Consider the following 22,864-nt stretch of genomic DNA (forward strand, 5'->3'; position numbering starts at 1 on the left):
TTTACAAAAGAGGAACAAAAGGACGTTTAAACTTTATGGATGTACGTTATGTACGAACATAAATTAGGTTCAATTGTTAATGAAAGATATCAGATCTACAACAGTAACAGAGAGTCAGTGAACTGACCTCAGAGTCTCCAGTCTACAGTGTGGACTCTCCAGAAAACCACACAGCAGCTTCACTCCTAAATCCTTCAGATTGTTGTGATTCAGGTCCAGCTCTCTCAGATGGGAGGGGTTGGACTTCAGAGCTGAGCCCAGAGAAGAACAGCTGATCTCTGACAACCAGCAGTAACTAAATCTGAATAAAGAATAAAAGATGTGAGTTTAGAAGACAATGTTCCTGCTTGAAATCATTCAGTGTTTAATAATCTGTTCAGAGCTGAAGAAGGTTTACAATGTACAAGTTTAGAAAATGGAAACTCCAAACACCTGAACCCAACAGGATGCAGGTTGCAAACTGTAAAATACAAAGAGTGAAAAAGAGCTCTCATTAATATTAATGACAACGTGCTGCTGCTTCAATAAAGACGTAGTGACTTCAGCTCTTAACCTCTGCCAGCTCCACCAGTGGCTCCATCTATACAAACTCATGTTGTGCAGCCAAAAACAAAGAAAACTCATTTCCTCAAGATCCTAAAGTTTACAATGATGTGAGAATGAATTTTGGGGAAATGTGAACAAAAGACATCCACAATATTTCTTTTAGTAATAGTGGAGTCATAAAATCAAATCAGCTTCAGTTTAAACTATTCAGTCAGTTTAAGCAAAATGCTGGAAAATAAATTCTGAATATAATTATTATTGTCTGATAGTTGAAATAGAGATTATTTATTTATTGTCATAATTTATTTTCAAACCCATGATGGGGAATACAAGATAAAATAAAGAGTGAATTATCCAGGAGGAGTCATGTGGGCACGGCGAACAAGATGGCAGCTGATTAGGGATCCTTCGCTCTCCGACGGGTAAATTTGTGATGATACCAAAGTATAGGCTCAAGTTATATTACAATACTACCCACGTTGCGAAGAGAAAACAGCTGGCGCTATTTTGGAAAATTGAAATAACCGAAATTAAGCGAAAATGGCCACGTTGAAATATTTCAAAGGTACAGGCCGCTACTCGAAAAAGCCCTCCACATGAAGAAGAAGGCCCATTACTAAAATGAGCAGCACACTGCAGAGTGTTACTACAGTCGTCTCAACTATTAAAGAGACGACAAAAGAGTTGAAAGCGACAGTGACGGCTATGCAAGAGAGTCTGGGGGAAGTAGAAACGTGCATTGAGCGCCTAGAGGAGACCTCAGAGCGGCTACACACTGATGGAGACAAGAGAAATAAGCTGATGGATGTAATGTGGGACTGCATTCAAGCCCTGGAAAATCACAGCAAAAGGAACAACGTGAGGCTCATAGGCCTGAAAGACACTTTTGGGACCAATGGGACATTGTTGAGCTCCGGGTGGATGCCGAGTTTGAGATTGAGAGAGCACACCGGTTGCTCGCACCGATGCCGGACCCGGAGCGGCCTCCACGACCGGTGCTGATACGGTTCCTGAGACAGTCAGCGAGGGACAAAGTGATAATGGCAGCTAAAGAAAATCGGGGCTTCGTATGGGAAGGATGCCGACTATCTGTATTCCCCGATATGACAAAAGAGTTGGTGGAGAAGGGGAAAACCTTCACCTCGGTGAAGCGTAAACTGCAGGAGCGGGAGGTGAAGTACACGCTGGCCTTCCCGGCCACACTGAGGTTCAAGTGACAGGGGAAGAATGTGCATTTCACTATTTCACATACAGAAAACCCACCTTAATGAGGGCGAGGCGGCTAGATTCAAAACAGGCTGGGTGAGGCATGTTTTTCACAGCTCACTCTCAAGTTCACGAAACGGAGTTATGATTTTGGTTAACAGGAGGATACATTTTGTGTTGCTTAAAGAGGTTAAAGATACAGAGGGAAGAATGATATGTGTGCAGGCACTAATAGAGGGTATGCAGGTGATATTATGTAATATTTATGCACCTAATAAGGGACACCCACACTTTTTTCATGAAGTGAATAGGGTTCTAGGGGAAATGGATGGGCAAATAATACTGGCAGGAGACTTTAACCAAGTGATGGACCCTATTTTAGACAAGAGTCAGTTTAAAGGTCCACTGATGACTAAAGACAGGGAAGCAATTCATATGTTAAAAGATGACATGGCGCTTGTGGATGTCTGGAGGCTTACTAACCCTCGGGAGAGGGAGTACACGTTTTTTTCTCATTGTCATAAGTCACACTCCAGAATTGACTTTTTCTTAATTGCAAGCCCTTTAGTAAACAGTGTAGTTAGTTGCAGTATAAGAACTATTGCTATCACAGATCATGTAGCGGTGGAATTATGTATAGACACAGAATTGGACATGGGTAAGAGGACTAGATGGAGAATAAATACATCATTATTACAGGACAAAGGCTTTAGGACATTGTTGGGAGAGGATTTGAAATCTTTTTTTGAATTAAACATTGGCAGCACTAAGGAAATTGCAACAGTTTGGGAGGCCTCTAAAGCATATATAAGAGAGAAATTAATAGCTTGCTCTTCTCAAAACAAAAAAGAGAGCCTAAACAGAATCAAGGAATTAGAAGGTGAAATTAAATTAAAGGAAAAGGATTTAGTAAGCTTAAGTTTCAGCTGCATGAAATCGTTAACAAAAAAGGAGAATACTCCTTATACAGATGAAAAACAATTTTTTATGAAGGTGGGGAAAAAACTGGGAAAATATTAGCTAGACAAGTGAAAGAAAAAGACTCCTCAAATAAATTAGTAACCTTCAACAATATTACAAGAAACAGTAGACATCATCGGTATCTTGCGATGACAACCAAATAAATTATTTCTTCTTTGACATTAATATGCCTAAGCTCGCTCACGCAAGGAAGTTAGAGTCGCCTATAACTGTAGCAGAAATAAGGAAAGCTGTGTCATTAATGAACACTGGGAAATCACCAGGTTATGATGGATTTCCTATGGAATATTATAAAAAGTACATAGACATTCTTGCCCCAGTCTTGGTGAAGGTGTATCAGGAGGCATTTGAAAAAGGCCACATGCTGCCAACATTTAATGAAGCTTTAATATCTCTGAGTCCAAAGAAAGACAGAGACATAACAGACCCATCAAATTTTAGACCTATTAGCCTGCTCAATCTGGACCTTAAAATATTGACAAAAGTGCTGGTGCTACGACTTCAACAAGTTTTACCCAATATTATACATCCTAATCAAGCAGGCTTTATGAAGAACAGATCCTGATGAGTGTGATTGCTTGTGTGCTGAGGGAACCCCGACTGTAGCCCGACGTGCTACAGCGCCACAGGAACGCTGCACAGCCTCACAATTTTATAGACTAACAAACTATTCAGTAAGTGGTGAGTCCTCTAATGTGAAATTGTTATGGCAGAGAGACCTGAGAATAACCTTTACACAGGAGAAATGGTTGGGTGTACTAGCAGACTGTGGAAAGTATGTAAGGGAAGCAAGAAGGAAGTTCACACAATATAAGATCATGCATAGATATTATCATACCCCTGTGAGATTACATAGAATGAAATTGATGAATGATAATATGTGTTGGAAGTGTAAAACTTTTCTTCACTGTGTATGGGAATGTGCATTAGTGAGCCCATTTTGGGTTAAAGTGGTGGACTTCCTGAGTAACTGGTCAGGTTCAGTGATTCCCCTGACTCCTGCCGTATGTTTACTAGGGGACAGATCACAAATACCGAATATATCAAAAAGAACTTTTTCTGTCATTATGGTGGGCTTGGTCACAGCCTCCAGAATTATCTTAAGACACTGGAGAACGGCGTCTCCTAATCTGAAAGACTGGACTAATTCAATGGTGGAGACAGCATCTTATGAGTCTATGCCCCACAAACTGTTGGCTAACAAGGAAGATGGGATGACCTCTTGGGATCTTTTTTGGACCTACACAAGGACTAATGAAAACTCAGCCTAAGAAATCAGAGACTAAATACAGCATAGCTTCTTTGTCCTTCTGTAGACTGGTTTCCCCCTTATATTTCTTACTTTATTTTTCAAGTTTTATTTTTCCTCTGTAACAGGTCATATGTTTATGCCAAGATTCCGAAATGTATGACCAACCCTGTACTCATATACTCTGCTATTAAGAATTCAATAAAAAATGTAAATGAGAAAATAAAGAGTGAATTATTCAGTGTAGATTCTTCTTGTTATATGAAGGTTTTAAATGTGGAGCTCAACATTGCTCTGCCACAGTCAATGGACTAAACCACTGAAGAAGAAAGCAGCCTTTAGCATTAAGATACTCAGTGTGGATCAGTATAATATCAGCCTTATGTCTGCACTTTACTGTCAGCACAACTTTCACATCACATTCATCTCAGCACAGAAATAAAACATGGTGTCTGACCTCAGAGTCTCCAGTCTACAGTGTGGACTCTCCAGAAAACCACACAGCAGCTTCACTCCTGAATCCTTCAGGTTGTTGTAACTCAGCTCCAGCTCTCTCAGATGGGAGGGGTTGGACTTCAGAGCTGAGACCAGAGAAGAACAGCTGATCTCTGACAAACTGCAGCCACTCAATCTGAATAAAGAATAAAAGATGTGAGTTTAGAAGACAATGTTCCTGCTTGAAATCATTCAGTGTTTAATAATCTGTTCAGAGCTGAAGAAGGTTTAGAGAAACAGCGCTCCGTCATCAACTCTCTCCTGTGTGTGTGTGTGTGTGTGTGTGTGTGTGTGTGTGTGTGTGTGTGTGCAGGAGTTTAGCTAAGGCAGTCTCTGTGTCTGAGACCCGCACATTCACCACACCACTGCAAGTGCAACAAAAATACAATTCTTTCTTAATGCAGTGCAGCTGTTCACCTGTATTATTGAGGAAAATACAATTATTGTATCAGGACTCAGTATCAGCAGATATTAAATGGGTGTCGGGGGGGGGAACTTGACATTTTTACTGTGGTACTGAATTGGTATAGAGAATTATTGAATTTCACTGGTATTGGTATCGACTTTTACATTTCTGGTATCATGCCTGTAAATATTAGTCTTGTTTTATTTTGTGATCAGTTTTACTCGTGTTACTTCCTGTTTTATTTTGTAATTTTCCTCCTCTTGTGTGTTACTTTATTTCCTGTCTTTTTCCCACCATTTCTGATTGTTTGCCCCGCCTTGATTGTGTTCACCTGTGTTAGTTTTCCCCTCACTAATTATTGCCTGTGCTTCATTCTCTCTGTGCCAGTTCGTCGTTGTAAATTCATTATTGAATAATCCAGAATATGATCATGGTGTCTTTTACACATTGGGAAATATTTATTAGGCTCAATGTTTCAGGAACACAGTACAGGGAGTCTAGTATCTTGTGTTTCACGGAAACATGGCTACACGAGCAGATACCGGACTCCAACATTAACATTCCCGGCTTCCAGACGGTTCGAGCCGACAGGAACACCGCCGCGACCGGCAAAAAGAAAGGAGGGGGACTGTCCGTGCTCATAAACAACAGGTGGTGTAACCCCGGGCATGTCTGTGTGAAAGAGCGTGTCTGCAGCCCGGACATTAGCTTGTCGCCGTCGGACTTCATCCATATTATCTGCGATGGGAATTTTCCAGTGTTATCACCATCACTGTCTATATTCCTCCGTCTGGGAAAGCAGAAGCAGCGTGTGACGTCATCCACATTGTGACTACAAACGAAACACCCAGAGGCCTTCATCATCATCACAGGGGACTTCAACCACGTTTCTCTCTCGTCCACACTCCCAACCTTCCACCAGTTTGTTACATGCACCACCAGAGACAATAAGACCTTGGACCTGCTGTATGCAAATGTTAAAGATGCGTACTGCTCCACTGCCCTGCCACCACTGGGCAGGTCAGACCACAACCTAGTCCGGCTCTCCCCATCATACAAGCCTGTGGTTCAGAAACAACCAGTCACAGTGAGGACAGTGAGGAAATGGTCTCCTGAGACCATAGAAACACTGCGTGGAGCGCTGGAGGCCACCGACTGGGATGCTCTGTATGAGCCACACACATTGATGGCCTTACTAACTGTGTCTGAGTACATTAGGTTCTGCACTGACAACTCCATCCCCTCCAAGGAGGTCCGATGTTACCCAAACAACAAACCGTGGGTAACCAGCAACCTGAAGGCCCCTCTCAATGAGAAGAAGAGGGTCTTTAGATCAGGGGACAGAGCAGAACTCAAGCGTGTACAAAGAGAGCTCAAACACAGCATCAGGGGGAGTAAGGATCCATACAGGAGAAAACTGGAGGACAAACCGGAGAACAATAACACCAGAGACGTATGGAGTGGGATGAGAGAGATCACCGGCTTTCAGGGGAGAGATGGGGGTGCAGCTGAGGGGAATCAACAACGAGCCAGTTCTTCAACAGGTTTAACTTCAGCTCCTCCACCCCTGGCAGCCCCTCTGCTCCTCTGAGCAACAACCCCAGGACTCTCCCACAGCCCTCACAGCCCCCACAGCCCCCTACCACCTCCTGCAGCAGACACCCCTCTGTATCAAACTCGTCATCCCCACCCCCCAACCTACTGCTGACACTCACTACAGACCCTGCCACATCCCCCACCTCCCAGACTGGACTTCATATCACAGTCGGCCAAGTGAGGAGAGAGCTGGAGAGGCTCAAACAGAGGAAAGCTGCTGGACCGGACTGCATCAGCCCTCGAGTACTGAAGGCATGTTCCAGCCAGCTCTGTGGAGTTTTCCAGCACCAGAGAGTGCCAGTGCTCTGGAAAACATCCTGCCTGGTCCCAGTGCCCAAAAAATTATATCTATCTATCTATCTATCTATCTATCTATCTATCTATCTATCTATCTATCTATCTATCTATCTATCTATCTATCTATCTTTACCACTTCTAATATTAGCATTTAACAGGCAGCCGTTCAAGTATATTTAAATTATTTAATATCAGAAATGTGCTAGTTGACAAGGAAAATCTTTGGTCAGGGCAGCCCTATACTGACAACATCTTCACTGACTGATGGACCACAACGTGAGTCTGTGGAAAATTTGAGATTTGTGTTCTGACAAAACCTGAATGTTTATGAACCAAAGATTTAAACTGAATATACACAAAAAAATACATATAAGATACAGTCAGTGAACTGACCTCAGAGTCTCCAGTTTACAGTTTGGACTCTCCAGTCCAGCAGAAAGATGCTTCACTCCTGAATCCTGCAGGTTGTTGTCACTCAGGTCCAGTTCTCTCAGATGGGAGGGGTTGGACTTCAGAGCTGAGGCCACAACTTCACAGTGAGTCTCTGAGAGTTCACACTTAGAAAGTCTGTAAGGACACATGTTACACAATATGATGAAAAGAGGATACTGTGTTTACTTTATGTATTTATCGACAGAACAATTTGACATTTTGTATTATACAGTTGTATGCAACAGTTTAACAAATAAAACATTTAGGTGATTTTTTTTTCATTTAAAAGATGTACACAGAAATCTACAATCTTGCAGAGCGATGCTCAGAAAACAACCTTCTGCTCAACGTCAGCAAAACCAAGGAGCTGATTGTTGATTTTAGGACACTGAGGCTGAGGTGGAGCAGGGCAACAGTTTTAAGTTCCTGGGAATCAACATCACAGAGAACCTGTCATGGTCATGTTACATCTCCTCCCTGGTTAAGAGGCAAAGCAGCGACTGTATTTCTTAAGGAAACTTAAGGAAACTAAATTCTGGTGCCAAATTCTTGTTAACGTCTACAGAGGAGCGACAGAAAGTATCCTGACTGGAAACATAACAAACTTCTGTTGCCATACCACCAGACTACAGAGCAGCTTCTTCCCTCAGGATAATGAGGCTGTTGGATTGAAAAACTATTTATGATGCAAATTAATCATTTTTATTATTTCAATAATTTTATTTGTGTTTATGACTTACTGATCTTTTTTTTTATTTTGTCTTTGGAGGTATCATAAAGGGATCTTAAAACCTTTAGCTGTCCCTGATATATAGACTATACTGATGTACAAAATGAATATAATAATTAAAAAACAATTAATAAAAATTAGTCTTGTGTTATCTAAACAATATAAAAGTAGAATCTTTAATTCTAGTGTTTGGGTCCATTTTCTATAACAAGGAGGTTTGTCGTCCCCTCTTATCCTCTGAACTCTGTATGAAATCACTATAAAACCATTACAAATGAAACTATAATTGTATGAAAGTCATTCTCTAGAAGAGAAATCTCTTTTGGGAATAATAACAATAAATAATAACTTTACTGCATTTACAGGTAACAATAAAATACTGCTATATGTTCAAATTCTACTGTGATAAAACCTCAACCCCTTAAGTCCTCCATCACCCAAAGGAACATAAACAGTAAAAAACTCAAAAATGAAATTACTTCAATAACTTAGTTCAATAACTTCAAACAGCTCAAGAACATCTGTGACAGAAGACAAATAACATATTTAATGTTTGCAATAGTGGAACACTATCTTAATAATAATAATGTTATATTGTTTGCATCTAAAAAACGAAACTATTAAATGTATTATGTTAATAACGTGGACTTACAGAGCCTTTCTGCAGTTCCTCACAGCTGGAATCAGTCTCCGTCGTCCCTCCTGTGATGTGTTGTACTTCTGCAGGTCAAACTCATCCAGAACCTCCTCTGACATCTGCAGCATGTAGGCCAGAGCTGAGCAGTGGATCACAGAGAGTTCCTTCTTTGATCTGTTCTCTGACTTCAGGAACTCTTGGATCTCCTGATGGACTGAGTGGTCGTTCATCTCCGTCAGACAGTGGAAGATGTTGATGCTTCTGTCAGGAGAGATATCATCACTGTTCATCTCCTTCAGGTTGTTGATGGCTCTCTTGATGATTTCTGGACTGTTATCTGTCTGACCCAGCAGGCCTCCTAAGAGTCTCTGGTTGGACTCCAGAGAGAGGCCATGAAGGAAGCGAACAAACAGGTCCAGGTGGCCATTTTTACTTTTCAGAGATTTCTCTGTGGCTTTGCTCAGAAAGACATCCAGAGATGGGTTGTTTCCTAAGTACTTAAACATTTTCTTAACAGACTTTGGATTTGAGTCCCTGTCTCTCCAGTCTTTCCCCAGGAAACCCTCCAGTACCTTTGTGTTCCTGTTGGTGTAACAGTGGAACATGTAGACTGCAGCCAGAAACTCCTGAATGCTCAGATGAACAAAGCAGTAGACTGTTTTCTGGAAGATCACACTCTCTCTTTTGAAGATCTCTGTACAAACTCCTGAGTACACCGAGGCCTCTGTGACATCAAGACCACACTTCTCCAGGTCTTCTTGGTAGAACATGATGTTTCCTTTCTCCAGCTGTTCAAATGCCAGCCTCCCCAGCTTCAGAAGAACCTTCCTGTCAGCCTTCGTCAGCTCCTGCGGACTCGTGTCATGTCCCTTATCATACCTCTGCTTCTTCCTCTTTGTCTGAACCAGCAGGAAGTGTGAGTACATGTCAGTCAGGGTCTTGGGCAGCTCTCCTCTCTGGTCTGTAGTCAACATGTGGTCCAGAACTGTAGCAGTGATCCAGCAGAAGACTGGGATTAGACACATGATGTGGAGGCTCCTGGAGTTCTTGATGTGTGAGATGATCCCGTTGGACAGATCTTCATCACTGACTCTCCTCCTGAAGTACTCCTCCTTCTGGGCGTCAGTGAAGCCTCGTACTTCTGTTACCCTGTCGAAACATTTAGGAGGGATCTGATTGGCTGCTGCAGGTCTTGAAGTTATCCAGACGAGAGCCGAGGGAAGCAGATTCCCCTTGATGAGGTTTGTCAACAGCACGTTGACTGAAGACTTCTGTGTGACATCAGACACAACCTCATTGTTGTGGAAATCCAGTGAAAGTCTGCTTTCATCCAGACCGTCAAAGATGAACAAAAGTTTACAGACGTCGAGCTGCTCTGCTGTGACCTTCTGTAATGTTGGATGGAAAACATGGAGCAGCCTGAGAAGACTGTACTGCTCATCTTTGATCAGGTTCAGCTCCCTGAACGAAAGCAGAACCACCAGACTGACATCTTGGTTCTCCAAACCCTCTGCCCAGTCCAGAGTGAACTTCTGCACTGAGAAGGTTTTTCCAACGCCAGCGACGCCGTTCGTCAGAACCACTCTGATGTGTCTCTGTTGGTCAGGTAAGGCTTTAAAGATGTCGTGGCACCTGATTGGAGTCTCATGGAGGCTCTCCATCTTGGAAGCTGTCTCAAGCTGTCTCACCTCATGTTGGGTATTAACCTCTTCACTCTGTCCCTCTGTGATGTAGAGCTCAGTGTAGATCCTGTTGAGGAGGGTTCCACTTCCTGGTTCATCAGCTCCTTCAGTCACATGTTCACATCTCCTCTTCAGACTGATCTTATGTTCATCTAAAACCTCCTGCAGACCATCATCTGCTGAAAGAGAAGAAAAATTTTCATGAACAATATTAATTGCTTTTCCTCAGTAGATGTTGTTTGGTCACTTATTCAACGAGATGATCTGCACGTGTTCAGTGTTTCCTACAGGATGTCAGTTTACCTGTTGCAGCGGCTGAGGGGGTTAAATGTATTTATTGAAAATATTTAAAAGAATAAGTTACATTACCCCGTTCTTGTAAGCTTATCATTTTCTTATTTACTTAATTCAATACTTAACTCTCAAACTACTTTAATCTACTCGCCTTGATTTTCCTTCTTTTCCACTCATGCATTCACAATCTGATCTGAGTCTCTCACACACACCCCCAACCCTTTCTGTTTCTCTCTCCCTGTTTGTGTCTCTGTTGATTTTCTTTAGCAGTAAGTTTCATAAAGTAGGCCAAAAAACACAGTATTCAGGAGACTCATTGTTAATTAGGCAGCCTAACACAATTGAAACCAACGTGGTACCAATGTCATCCATCATGTCAGAGAGCGTCTGTCTCTGTGTGTCTCTGCAGACCAGTGTGAGGAGGAGGAGAGCGAGGGAGAGCGAGGGAAACTGTCCACAAGTTAACTGATCAAAGATATTTGTACTGGGAGTTAAGAGATTCTTTGCTGAAGCAATGGCACAAAACACAATATTAGAGAGAAAGTTAAAATATTTCTCATTATGAAACTGGCAGGAGAAATCAGACAGTGGCAGGTAGCCATAGTCTAGGTAAGGAATGGGAAACTCTGTGTTTGTACGTTAGAGAAGAAGGAGACATTAGCAGGAAAGCTAATTGTTGTGTCTCAGGCTGCTTTCTGTCTGTTATGGTGCGTTCCCACCAAGGCAAATCAAATTATTTGTGAGAGTAGATTAAATATAAAGTCAATATAAAGAGTTGAAAATATTGAACTTGCTGTTGGCCCACAGATAGCTCTGCAGAAGAGAGCCGGAGCTTCTGGAGGAATAAACACCCGCAGTCACACCAGATTCTGCTCTGATCTGGAGACGTTTACTGGCAAGAGGAGAGCTCAGAGTTTATTTTTAAACTTCTGGGATTGAAAAGTGGATTTATCTTCACTTTCTCTTCTCAACCTGTCTGCTGTGAGCCACGGATGTAAAATATATTAAATATAAATGTATTCCTTTTAGGTTGAACCAGTGTTTCCAAACCAATATCTCAGTCCCAGTAAATATCTGTGATAGACTAACTAGAGGACAGTCTCCCCTCACTCTGTACCTCCTGTACAGTCTACTGACAGTCACACTGCAGAGACACACAGACAGACGCTCTCCAACACAGTTGATATGTTACAGGCACAGACCAGGAAAACTAACAGTGAACAGCAGCAAACACACCAGCTGGTGCTGATGTCATTCAGTACTACTTTGGTTTCCATCGTTTTGATGAACTATGTCATTAACAACAAGCCTCCTCCACACACAGCTCACCTGCTTTTTAAAAAACAGAATCACAGGTGAAAAATCCCAAACACGAGTTGTGTTTTTGGGCGACTTTATGAAACTTTATACTGCTGAGGAAAGTCAACAGTGACACATACAGAGAGGGAGAAACAGAAAGAGTTAGAATGGGGTCAGCCAGTGTGTGAGAGAGACACAGACCAGAGTAGGTGTGTTTGTGGATGGAAAAAAACATCAGTTAAATTTCAGTTGGACTTTAAACGTAAAGAAATTCATAAAGATCTTAAATGGCTGTGCTGTACGACACCACAACTGTATTAAAACGAGTAGTGACATCAGTTCATCAGTTTAATTAATGTTAAATAGTTCGGTCTAGACCTGCTCTATTTGAAAAGTGTCCTGAGATAACTTCTGTTATGAATTGGCGCTATACAAATAAAATTGAATTGAATTGAATTGAATCAGCAGACAGGTATACAGTCTTACTTTGTACAGTGCTGGTCTGACTGTCTGTCTGCAGTCCAGCTCTTGTTCTGGATCTTCCTCCACACTGGGGACAGGAGGAGTCTCCTGGTGAATCAGACTGGTCCCAGTATGAGGTGATGCACTGTCTGCAGAACCAGTGTCCACAGCTGGTAGAGACTGGATCCTTCAGGACGTCCTGACACAAAACACAGCAGGACGGCTGCTCGTCCACAGGAACAAGACTGCTCTTCCTCTCTCTGTGGAGACATTTCTTTATTAGTAAACTGATTGACTGTGTCCACTGACTGTGTGTAGAAGCTCAGATGGTCACAGAGAACAGCAAAAGTCTCGTTAGTTTTCTGTTTGAATTCAGCTTTCAGTCTGTCATTAAAATGATTCCTTTTATTTTCACATTTAGTGATCTGCCTGTAATTTGTTATTAATACAAACTCAACACTTCAGGGAACTATTTCACAGTAAAATTCCTCCATTAAAGAGAGCTGATTATGTCCTTCAGTGTTTTACAGTCTCTTTGGGCAGATTAGCTTCAGTTGGTTAAGTTTGGACTGAGGTTAGAATTGGTTTAATAAACTGTGGTAGATCAACAGTGTCAGACACACAGCATGTAACAGTGGTATAATCTGACTTTACAGCACTATACAAGCCAATATATCAGTGTAGTAGAGTCACAAATACCAATGTATTTTTATTGTATTGTATAATATGTTATAATATATTTTTTTCTTTCTTTCTACAATACTCTGCTCTGTCCCTCATCCTGAATAAAACATTTGAACAGATGAAGTCTTTTGACTTATTCATTTTATCTCCACACCAGGACTGTATCATCTATTCACTGAAATTTTTAGTAGTAGTTGAATATAATATATACATTAAATTATATACATATACATTATTATAATTACATTTGCTTCATATGATGCATTAAGTTTTGTTTATGAACTTGAAATCTGACATGGTGATAAATGGGTCAACCTTCACACACAACTAATGGAGTTTTTAGTTTTTAGTAAAATTAGTTACACAAATACAATCAGTAGTTTGTGGCTATAGAACCCAGATTAAGAACCATCTTAGTTTGATCAGGTCAGTTTACAGTAAAAACAGTCTCTTACTGTGAGTCTGAGGGTCCAGGTTCTTTACTGAAGTTTAGAGGTGGATGATTGGACCGGTCACTCTTCATAGACAGACATTATTTTATTATTATTTATCTTTTTTTTTTTTTTTTTATTTTATTTTATTTTGTTTATTTTTTTGTGGGATAAGTGATAGACTAGCTGGGGAGGGATAGGGAGGGCTTTGACAATCTCTGTACTTTCCCTGTCACAAACACTGCGTTATGTCAATGTATCTGAAAGAAATCAATAAAGATATTGTTAAAAAAAAAAGAAGTGTTAATTCTGAAAGTTACGTTCTCAGGTGTTTTGTTCCAAAAATACAATCACGAGTTAATGGCTATAAAACCCAGACTACTGTGGACTGTAGGAGAAAGAAATGCCTCTTACTGTGAGTCTGACGGTCCAGGTTCTTTACTGAAGTCTAGAGGTTGATGTTTGGACCGGTCACTCTTCATAGACAGACAGCTGGACACTGGAGACTCTGCTCTCTGTCTGTTGGACTGAACTCTGCAAACACCAACATGTTTATATTCATATTGCCTGATTCAGATGACAAAGTCATTCAGGAAGCTCTTAATACACAAACTGTATCAGTCCTCTTAGATTAGATTACAGCTTTTCTATTTGACTGACAGCTGTCACAGATAATAAGAGAATTATTGGACAAACTATTTCTCTTTGTCACAAATTCAGCAAATACTATAAAGACTACAACTTCTACACTGTAAAATATTAGTAAAATATTAAATATACAAACACAAAATATGGCAAGATTAAGGCTGCACAATTATTTGAATACAGGGATGCTCCGATCAAGTTTTTCTAATCCCCGATCTGATCCGAGTCATTTAATATTGAGTATCTGCCTATACTAAGTAACAATCCCATACTTTTATATTCTTTGTTTTTTTAATTTTAAGATAATACAGTTGCAGAGTGCACATTTCAAGTGCATTAAAGTTATTAAAATCCATCTAGTGTTTATGCTTAACTACTTAACAGCTCTGCATTGCACCAAGAAAAAAAACTTGCATCTAAACAACAAATCTCTTTGGTCTTGTCGTTGTCTGGAGGGAGTTTCTCTCTCCAGTGTTTGGTGCTTCAGTGCAGCCTTTACCTGTCAGTCCTCTTTATTTCTGTCGTCTCTACATCTTTTGAACGATTTACAGTAATGAATAACTCTTATTGGCTTTTTGTTTTTGGGGCTTTTGTTGCACTTGCAGTGGCGTGTTGAAAGTGGCTGTGTTTGATCTCTACAGCTGTCTCTCCTCGGAGCACATGGTGAAACTCTGCAGTGGGTAGGGCTTCCTCTGCTCTCACACACAAAGAGCTCAGCAGACAGCGGAGAGAGTTTACAATGGCTGCACTGTGCATGAAAGCTTTGTGAGTATAAACAGCTGTGTGTTAAAGTGTTAATTCTGATCTCAGAGCTGTGTCCTAGATGTAAGACAGAAACAGGAAGCCTCATCCATATGTTTTGGACTTGTACAAAATTGGGACAATATTGGGCCTATATTTTGGATGCACTAAACAAGATCACAGGAGCTGAGATCCCTCACTCACCAAGATTGCTTTTGTTAGGAGACTCATCAGCCCTGCCTATTAACAGGAGGAAAATAAAATATACGCTTTATCAAACTAGCTCCGATTGCTGGAAACAAATGCATAGCTATATCATGGAGAGTGAGGACCCTTCTACTGTCTCTATGTGGCTGAAATAAACTGCTTCATGTATGGCCTCTGAAAAGATCATGTTCAACTTAAAAAAAAGCCCCATCTTTTTGACAAATGTTGGAGTGGCTTTAAGGGGTAATTAGAAAACATCACATGGTCGGCTGGGCAAAGACCACTAATGGTGTAACAGCAACAGGTATCAGATAACTTTTCCCAACATGATGTATTTGATGAAAAGACTGTACTCCACCGTTGATGTCTTGTCTGCTACTGCCTATGTACTGTAAACCTCTGCTTTAATTTAATTTAAGTTTTTATTTTTTTATTATTATTATTATTTTTATTTTATTATTATTTATCTTTTTTTTTTTTTTTATTTTATTTTATTTTGTTTATTTTTTTGTGGGATAAGTGATAGACTAGCTGGGGAGGGATAGGGAGGGCTTTGACAATCTCTGTACTTTCCCTGTCACAAACACTGCGTTATGTCAATGTATCTGAAAGAAATCAATAAAGATATTGTTAAAAAAAAAGAAGTGTTAATACTGAAAGTTACATTCTCAGGTGTTCTGTTCCAAAAAATACAATCACGAGTTAGTGGCTATAAAACCCAGACTACTGTGGACTGTAGGAGAAAGAAATGCCTCTTACTGTGAGTCTGACGGTCCAGGTTCTTTACTGAAGTCTAGAGGTGGATCATTGGACTGGTCACTCTTCATAGACAGACAGCTGGACACTGGAGACTCTGCTCTCTGTCTGTTGGACTGAACTCTGCAAACACCAACATGTTTATATTCATATGGCCTGAATCCTTGATAAATTCTCAGATGACAAAGTCATTCAGGAAGCTCTAAATACACAAACTGCTGCTACTGTAGATTATTAGGAGGTTTAACAGTTTGTATTAGTCCTCTTAGATTAGATTACAGCTTTTCTATTTGACTGACAGTCACAGATACTAAGAGAAAGATGGTACAAACTATTACTGTTACTGCTAACAAACACTGAACATTTCCTACTGCTGCAGCTTCACATTAAAAGCCTTTAACTGGCAAACCACAAGATGACTTTTATTTTGAAGTAAGCTAGTCACAGGAAGTGTTTCTAAGTTAGCCTGACATAAATATTGTTACACAAACACAGGGCTCTGTAATCAGTAAATAATCAGCCCTCTACTACTGGGGAAAAAACCCCCCCCCCCCCCCCCCCCCCCCCCCCCTCCCCCCCCCCCCCCAAAAAAAAAACTTTTTTTTTTTTTTAAATCCTCCCTTTTCCCCTTTTTAAATTTTTTCTCAAAAATTTTTCTACCCCCCCCCTCCCTTTCTTTTTTTTTTTTTTTTTTTTAAAAAAAGTTTTTTTTCCTCTGACTAATCAACTTCCCACCATGCAATAACGTATCAGCTAATAATGCCAAAACCTTAAAGGCCAAAAATAAGAAGTAAATATTTATGTATCATGTTGCAATATGGTGTTAAGTGTGTTTAAAAATATTACAAAACTTGAAAATACCATATATGTGAAATTATCAGTTATCCTATTGAATGAAATTTGTGACACAAGTACATCAGTAGTTTGTGGCTTAGAACCCAGTTAAGAACTTTACTTAGTTGAAACAGATCTGAAAAGCTCTGTATTAATATAAGTCTTAACAGAACATTTAGTCTTTCATCTTCATTACGTTTAAGTAAAAATTTTTTGAAGTCTGAGGGCCAGGTTCTTTATGAAGTTTAGAGTCAAATTTGGCCGTGTCACTCTTCATAGACAGACAGCTGGACACTGGAGGCTCTGCTCTGTCCTCCTCTTCCTCCACACAAACACTCATCTTCTGATCTGAAGTCAGTCTGAGAGTCAAACAGTAACACTGACTGTGAGCTCAGAGCACAGAAACAGGAACAACAAGTTTGTACAGACACACAAAAAAATATAATAAAACAAACCAGACTTTTTTAATATGTAAATTAAATATTTACCCCTCTGCTGTTGTGGGATAATAAAGGATTAATTTACCTTATCTTCTGCTCTGTCCACTCAAAATGGAGTCTGACTGAACACTTTCACTTTCAGGTTCCCTTCCTGTTCTCATGTACCTGGATCACCTGCTCAGTGTTGCTCCTCCCCTCTCCATTTACAGGAAATCACCTTATCTGTGTGTGTGTGTGTGTGTGTGTGTGTGTGTGTGTGTGTGTGTGTGTGTGTGTGTGTTTCTGTGTGTGTGTGTGTGTGTGGTGCTCACATAGATCAGTGTAGCTAAAAACACACAAATGCTGCATTTATTTATACCGTACTAACAAGCAAACTTCACTGATAAACAAATTTAAAACTTAAAACAATGACCACAATAAATAAAAGAATCCACTTGTCTTTCAGGGCTTCTGTACAATTGTCTTTATGAACCTGTGATAATGCTGAAAGCTCAATAAACTGAACTAACAAACTTATTTTCATTCATTCATCCAATGCCTCATTTATCATCAGTGACTTATTATGGCAGCCTGAATGTGCTTCAGTTTCTGACTCCAATAATAAGAGAAGAATCAGAGGATTTGATCAGAACCAGAATCATCAACAAGCAGAATCAGAACTGGAGTCAACTGTAATTATTACTGAGGAGAAAACTGACCCACAGATGTTAAAATCACCAAACCTCAAGAAAGAAAGAAGTAAGAAATAAATCTTTGTTGTAGTCTGATGGTGGAGCCACCAGGGGGAGACAGTGACTGTTTCAGAGCTTCACTGGTTTCAATCCTGAAGAGCTGAAAGAAGAAAGAAGAGAAGCAACCTGCAGCCAAACATGAGAAACAGACCAGAAGCAGATTAAACATGTGATCACGTCAAATCAGGAAAATTACATCCTCAAAATTATTTTTATTCAGAGATACTTTCTGGTTTCATGTACAAGCTGGAACCATCCTGGACCTCCAGTCTCCAGTTATTAGTTAAGATCTAGTCTTATTCAGATATTAGTTGCAGCCCCCAAACAACCTCCTGTTCATTTCCAGGTATTAGTTTGGACCCCATGTCAGGTTTTAGTCAGAGTCCTCCACACAATGCTACGTATTAAGGCCTGTCACTCACTTACAGGTATTAGTCAGGTCCCTAATGTTGTTGTTTTTACTCCACTACGTTTATCTTAAAATCAAACTACCCAACATTTTACACAAGTACAGCTGGAACCATCAGTCTATTAATCAATTAGTCTATTGACAAAAAAGAAATCACTGCTTTGGGCTGTTTGTGAAGGTGTCACTGTGAACTCTGGGTAATTGTGACACTATTTCTCCCTATTTTCAGATCAATCAATCAATCAATGGATTATTGGAGAAAAAAGGATCACAATCACTTACAAGTTGGAAGCAATACAAGTTAAACTGCAGTTCCTGTTTGGACTGAACGGTTCAGAGTCTGCGCAGTAGTGATCGGGGTCCGGTCCATACGCCCAGCAGACTCAATGGTGAGCAGGACTCACTCATGACGTGAAAGTCTCATTTTATATCTTCAAATAACAAATTAAAACCAAACTGATATTAAAAACGAACACTTGAACAAACATCAGCAGAACGACCTAAAATTGGGAAAAAGGCTTTTCACTTGTGTCAGGGGTAAAAGTTCTTGCCGGTACGACTGAACGTCTGTATGGTGTAGAAATAACAGTAACAGTTGACTTCATGTACAGTGGAGGTGATACACAATATACTGGAAGGTTGACAAAACTTTAAAACTTATAATCAATAAGTTGGTTGTGAAAACATCGAAAATACAGGAACAAAGGATCAAATGCAACCTTCTTTAATGTGCCACATTAATAAAGCATTAAATAGAAATATCTAAAGGTGGCATTAGAAGGTAATACAGTGTTTTATTTTTTTTTTCACTGAACGTAAGCCACTTAGTCTAAAATGTGGCCATAACAGATCAATTTACTATCATAGTTTCCATTCTAACCATTGTTAGACCAAACACAGAATAAAAGTAAAGCGTTACGTTGGTGTTTATTAGATTAGATTCAACTTTATTGTTGTTGCACAAAGTACAACTACTAAGACAATGAAATACAGTTCAGCTTCTAACCAGAAGTGCAAACAGCAGTAAAGTGCAGAGTAATGTGCATATGTACAAGGATATAAGTAGAAAGTGCAGATATTAGTTTAAAAGTTAGTAAAACAAAAGGTTCATACAAGGACTGGTTGGTACAGACTTCTGACTGTAGTTTAAATGTTCATGTATTAGTTTATTTTTATGCATAATAACAGATTAAACTTCCTTTTTTTCCCTCCACAATATGTTTGTCATTTTATTGTTACAACCTATAAACTGACACATTTGCATGCTCACACTGTATTTTCATGACATTTCATTTCATTAGAAATGCACAATATGGGTGTTTTTTTTAACATTTTTAACCCACTGACTTCTATCACTGACGTCTTTAAAGTGCTCCAGTTACAATGAAACTCTGATGGACTTTTCTCAGATTTTCTGTGAATGCAAGAGAACAAAAGCCCCTCAGAAGAGCCGCTGGCAGCCGATCCAGCTGTGCAAATACCATCAGGATGACGCTGCAGAGGAAGAACGCCTCATAAACTGTCTCTGATATTCAAAGATTGGGAGTCATTACAATAAAATAAATGTTTGTTCAAAGAGCGAAAATGTTCTCTTTAAACGGGTATCTGGTCAATATGGAGCTGACTGTAACTGACGCTGGATGGATGAATGTGTCACTGGGCAATATATAAATTTAAATTATTAGATACTATATGCTGTCAGAATAAAAGTATCCTAATGCAGTAACAAGTACATTTTCTTTAAACTTGTGGAGTGGAGACATAAAGCAGCAACTTGTTTCTGAATATTTATTTAGTTAAAATCAGACACTGCTGGTAGAAATACATTTACTCCACAACTGTACTTAAATACAATTTTGAGGGAATTTTACTTTACTTGAGAATTTCCATTTTATACTTCTTTATACCACAACTACTTCCGGTAGTAACATTAAACATTTTATTTTTTTAAAGTCCAGTTAACAACTTTTGGTTTGTATTGGCTTCAGTCACTGAACTCAACCTGCTTTTATTTTGAAACTGGCCTTTAAAGATCAAACTGTTAATTTAAACCAGTATAAATATTACTTCTACAAATCATTAATTTGATCATTCGACACTTTGGTGTTCATAGTTTCAGTAAAATGAACTGAAGGGTTGAACTGTGGAGGATCTAATTGATCTAATGACGCGTCCTTATAAAAGTCAGTGATCTAAACAGTTTTAAAAGGTTTTATATGTTTAAAGAACTTCAATAAAATCCACACCAGGCCTCTAATGGAGACCTGCCTTTATTTGTTAAAAACCTGCAACCAGGCCTCTAAAGGAGACCTGCTTCTAATTCATAGTGTTTGAAGCCACGAGGTCCCTGTCAGAGCTCCAGTTTGTCCGTGTTTACAAGTATTGTTTTATCCTTTATTGTGTAAAACAACAACAATAAAATCCTTCAGAAACAGCTTCACTGCAGGCGATCACACCACAACCCTCGAACTGGGTTTAACAAATCACTAGTTACTAATTACAGTAACGTGTTGCTTTATAATGCGTTACTAACACTGCTACTGGGCTATAATAATGTTTTAACTTCAAATATCTTAATAAAGGTTTTTTTCCCCAACATTCGATAATGTCTGACTCTCTCTCTCTCTCTCTCTCTCTCTCTCTCTCTCTCTCTCTCTCTCTCTCTCTGTCCCTTCCTGTCTATAGCTTCACCTATCCTATCAACATAAAGGCATAAAAAAGCTTTAAAAATATCTTTAAAACAAAAAGTCTGTTCTGCCACACCAGAAGAAACATGGATCAGTATCAGAATATAACTCTTATGGCCACATGGCTGTACTGTTACTCAACTGTGTCTCCTGTCTGTCTCTCTATGTCTGTCTGTGTGTCTGCTCACCTGCCTTATCACCTCAGCAGTGTTTCCACTCCAGTTCTGCTGTGGACGTGTAGCCTTTGTTTGTCTTAGAGATTCCAGTTTTGTTAGTAGTTTCCCAGATTAAACTCCTCCCTAACCGAGTCTCTTGTGCCTCAGGGCTACATCTCTCGTCTTTTAATTCACCTTTCTCCTGAGTCTGTGACTGCATTTGGGTCCAACTTTGCACAACAATAACCTGAAAAGTTTCTTGTTATAACGAGACATTTGTCACATGATAACCACATATAATTTATAATGGTAAAACAAGAAACTTTTCTTTTAATTAAACTGTTTATCTTATGACAAAGAAACTTAACTTTTACAGTTACAGAACAATGTTTCTTCTGCTCAGTAGTATTTTTAAAGAAAAACTGATGTATTTTATATACGGTAATCCTGTAAATAATCCCCAGTTTTACTAAATGTAACAGTAATATGATTAGGTCCTTTTCCTGTAACTGTAATCGATTACAATTAGCTTTTTTCTGTGTCCTGGTTTTGTACCTCAGTTACCTGAAACCAACACTGTTACTACTAATACCTCACTGCCCAACATTATATAAATATTGTTAGAAGAAGTTTGTATGTTGTAATAACGTTAAAAAATACCTAAATGTAAATTCTGAGGTCAGTTATTGATGAGTGACAGATACAACTTCCTTACTGAAGCTCATATTTCTGCCGTCTGTCCCTGTTTCTGTCCTTCAGTCTGTCCAATGTGATGTTACTGTAAACTACTGTTTGTTGTTCATTCATCCACCTTTTACTACGAGACCACAGACACAGAAAAACAAGAGGGTTTATCTCCACTTCCTGTTACTGTCTGCTGTTTCCAAGGTTCATTATTAGAAGGTAGGTCAGCTCAGTTTATGGGAATTATTAAAGTTCAAATCCCCTCTGCTCCACACTGTCACACCAAACTCCATTCAAAAAACGGCTGTTTTAAGGAAGTAAAACCTTTATTTCCACCATCAGTGAGACTCTGATTCTCTTCAGTCTACAGACACAATCTGCTCACATTGACTCAGTAACATCATTAACTAACCTGTGAGGAAGAGGTGGAAAAAAAACACACCACCGACTGTCTGGCAACTAACCTGTGAGGAAGGTACACACACATCTGTCTGTGTCATTACTAACCTTGAGGAAGAGTACAGACACAATACCTGTCTGTCATAACTAACCTGTGAGGAAGAGTTGACTCATGCTATCATCATTAACTAACCTGTGAGGAAGAGTTGGACACACACACACTCACTGACTGTCTGTCTGTCATTAACTAACCTGTGAGGAAGAGTTGGACACACACACACTCACTGACTGTCTGTCAGTAACTAACTGTGAGGAAGAGTTGGACACAGACACACTCACTGCTGTCTGTCATTAACTAACCTGTGAGGAAGAGTTGGACACAGACACACTCACTGACTGTCTGTCATTAACTAACCTGAGAGGAAGAGTTGACACAACACACTCACTGACTGTCTGTCATTAACTAACCTGTGAGGAAGAGTTGGACACAACTCACTGACTGTCTGTCATTAAAAAAACTTGGAGGAAAAAAGACACACTCACTGACTGTCTGTCATTAACTAACCTGTGAGGAAGAGTTGGACACACACACACTCACTGACTGTCTGTCATTAACTAACCTGTGAGGAAGAGTTGGACACAGACACACTCACTGACTGTCTGTCATTAACTAACCTGTGAGGAAGAGTTGGACACACACACACACACAAATTTTTTTATTAAAATGAGGAAATAAATGTCATTAACTA

The 22,864-nt window shown here is 39.7% G+C and overlaps 2 protein-coding genes and 1 long non-coding RNA gene across 6 annotated transcripts in view; all 3 read right to left on the bottom strand.

Annotated features, from left to right (window-relative positions):
• Window positions 1-22,864, bottom strand: part of LOC127350631 (protein NLRC5-like) — a 151,624-nt gene that overhangs the window by 19,850 nt on the left and 108,910 nt on the right. Inside the window, exons 12-13 of the mRNA XM_051377445.1 lie at window positions 4,440-4,613; window positions 128-301 (exon numbers count right to left, since the gene is read on the bottom strand). Coding sequence (XP_051233405.1) covers window positions 128-301; window positions 4,440-4,613 — 348 coding nt within the window. The remainder of the gene's footprint in view (window positions 1-127; window positions 302-4,439; window positions 4,614-22,864) is intronic.
• LOC127349737 (protein NLRC3-like) lies at window positions 8,587-16,134 on the bottom strand. Its single transcript, XM_051375600.1, has 4 exons — window positions 15,780-16,134; window positions 13,842-13,961; window positions 12,337-12,572; window positions 8,587-10,436 (listed from the first exon to the last, which is right to left on the bottom strand). The coding sequence occupies exons 1-4, from the start codon at window positions 15,845-15,847 to the stop codon at window positions 8,587-8,589; spliced, it is 2,274 nt and encodes a 757-aa protein (XP_051231560.1). The 5' UTR covers window positions 15,848-16,134.
• Window positions 22,022-22,827, bottom strand: LOC127349787 (uncharacterized). Of its 4 annotated transcripts, none has more exons than XR_007880404.1 (3): window positions 22,736-22,824; window positions 22,476-22,530; window positions 22,022-22,128 (listed from the first exon to the last, which is right to left on the bottom strand). It is a non-coding gene; the product is annotated as an uncharacterized LOC127349787 (long non-coding RNA). The 4 variants fall into 4 exon arrangements; XR_007880403.1 differs by having other exon boundaries at window positions 22,681-22,812; XR_007880405.1 differs by lacking the exon at window positions 22,476-22,530 and having other exon boundaries at window positions 22,736-22,827.

The sequence above is a fragment of the Dicentrarchus labrax genome, unplaced genomic scaffold, assembly GCF_905237075.1.
Source record: "Dicentrarchus labrax unplaced genomic scaffold, dlabrax2021, whole genome shotgun sequence".
Lineage (NCBI taxonomy): Eukaryota > Metazoa > Chordata > Actinopteri > Moronidae > Dicentrarchus > Dicentrarchus labrax.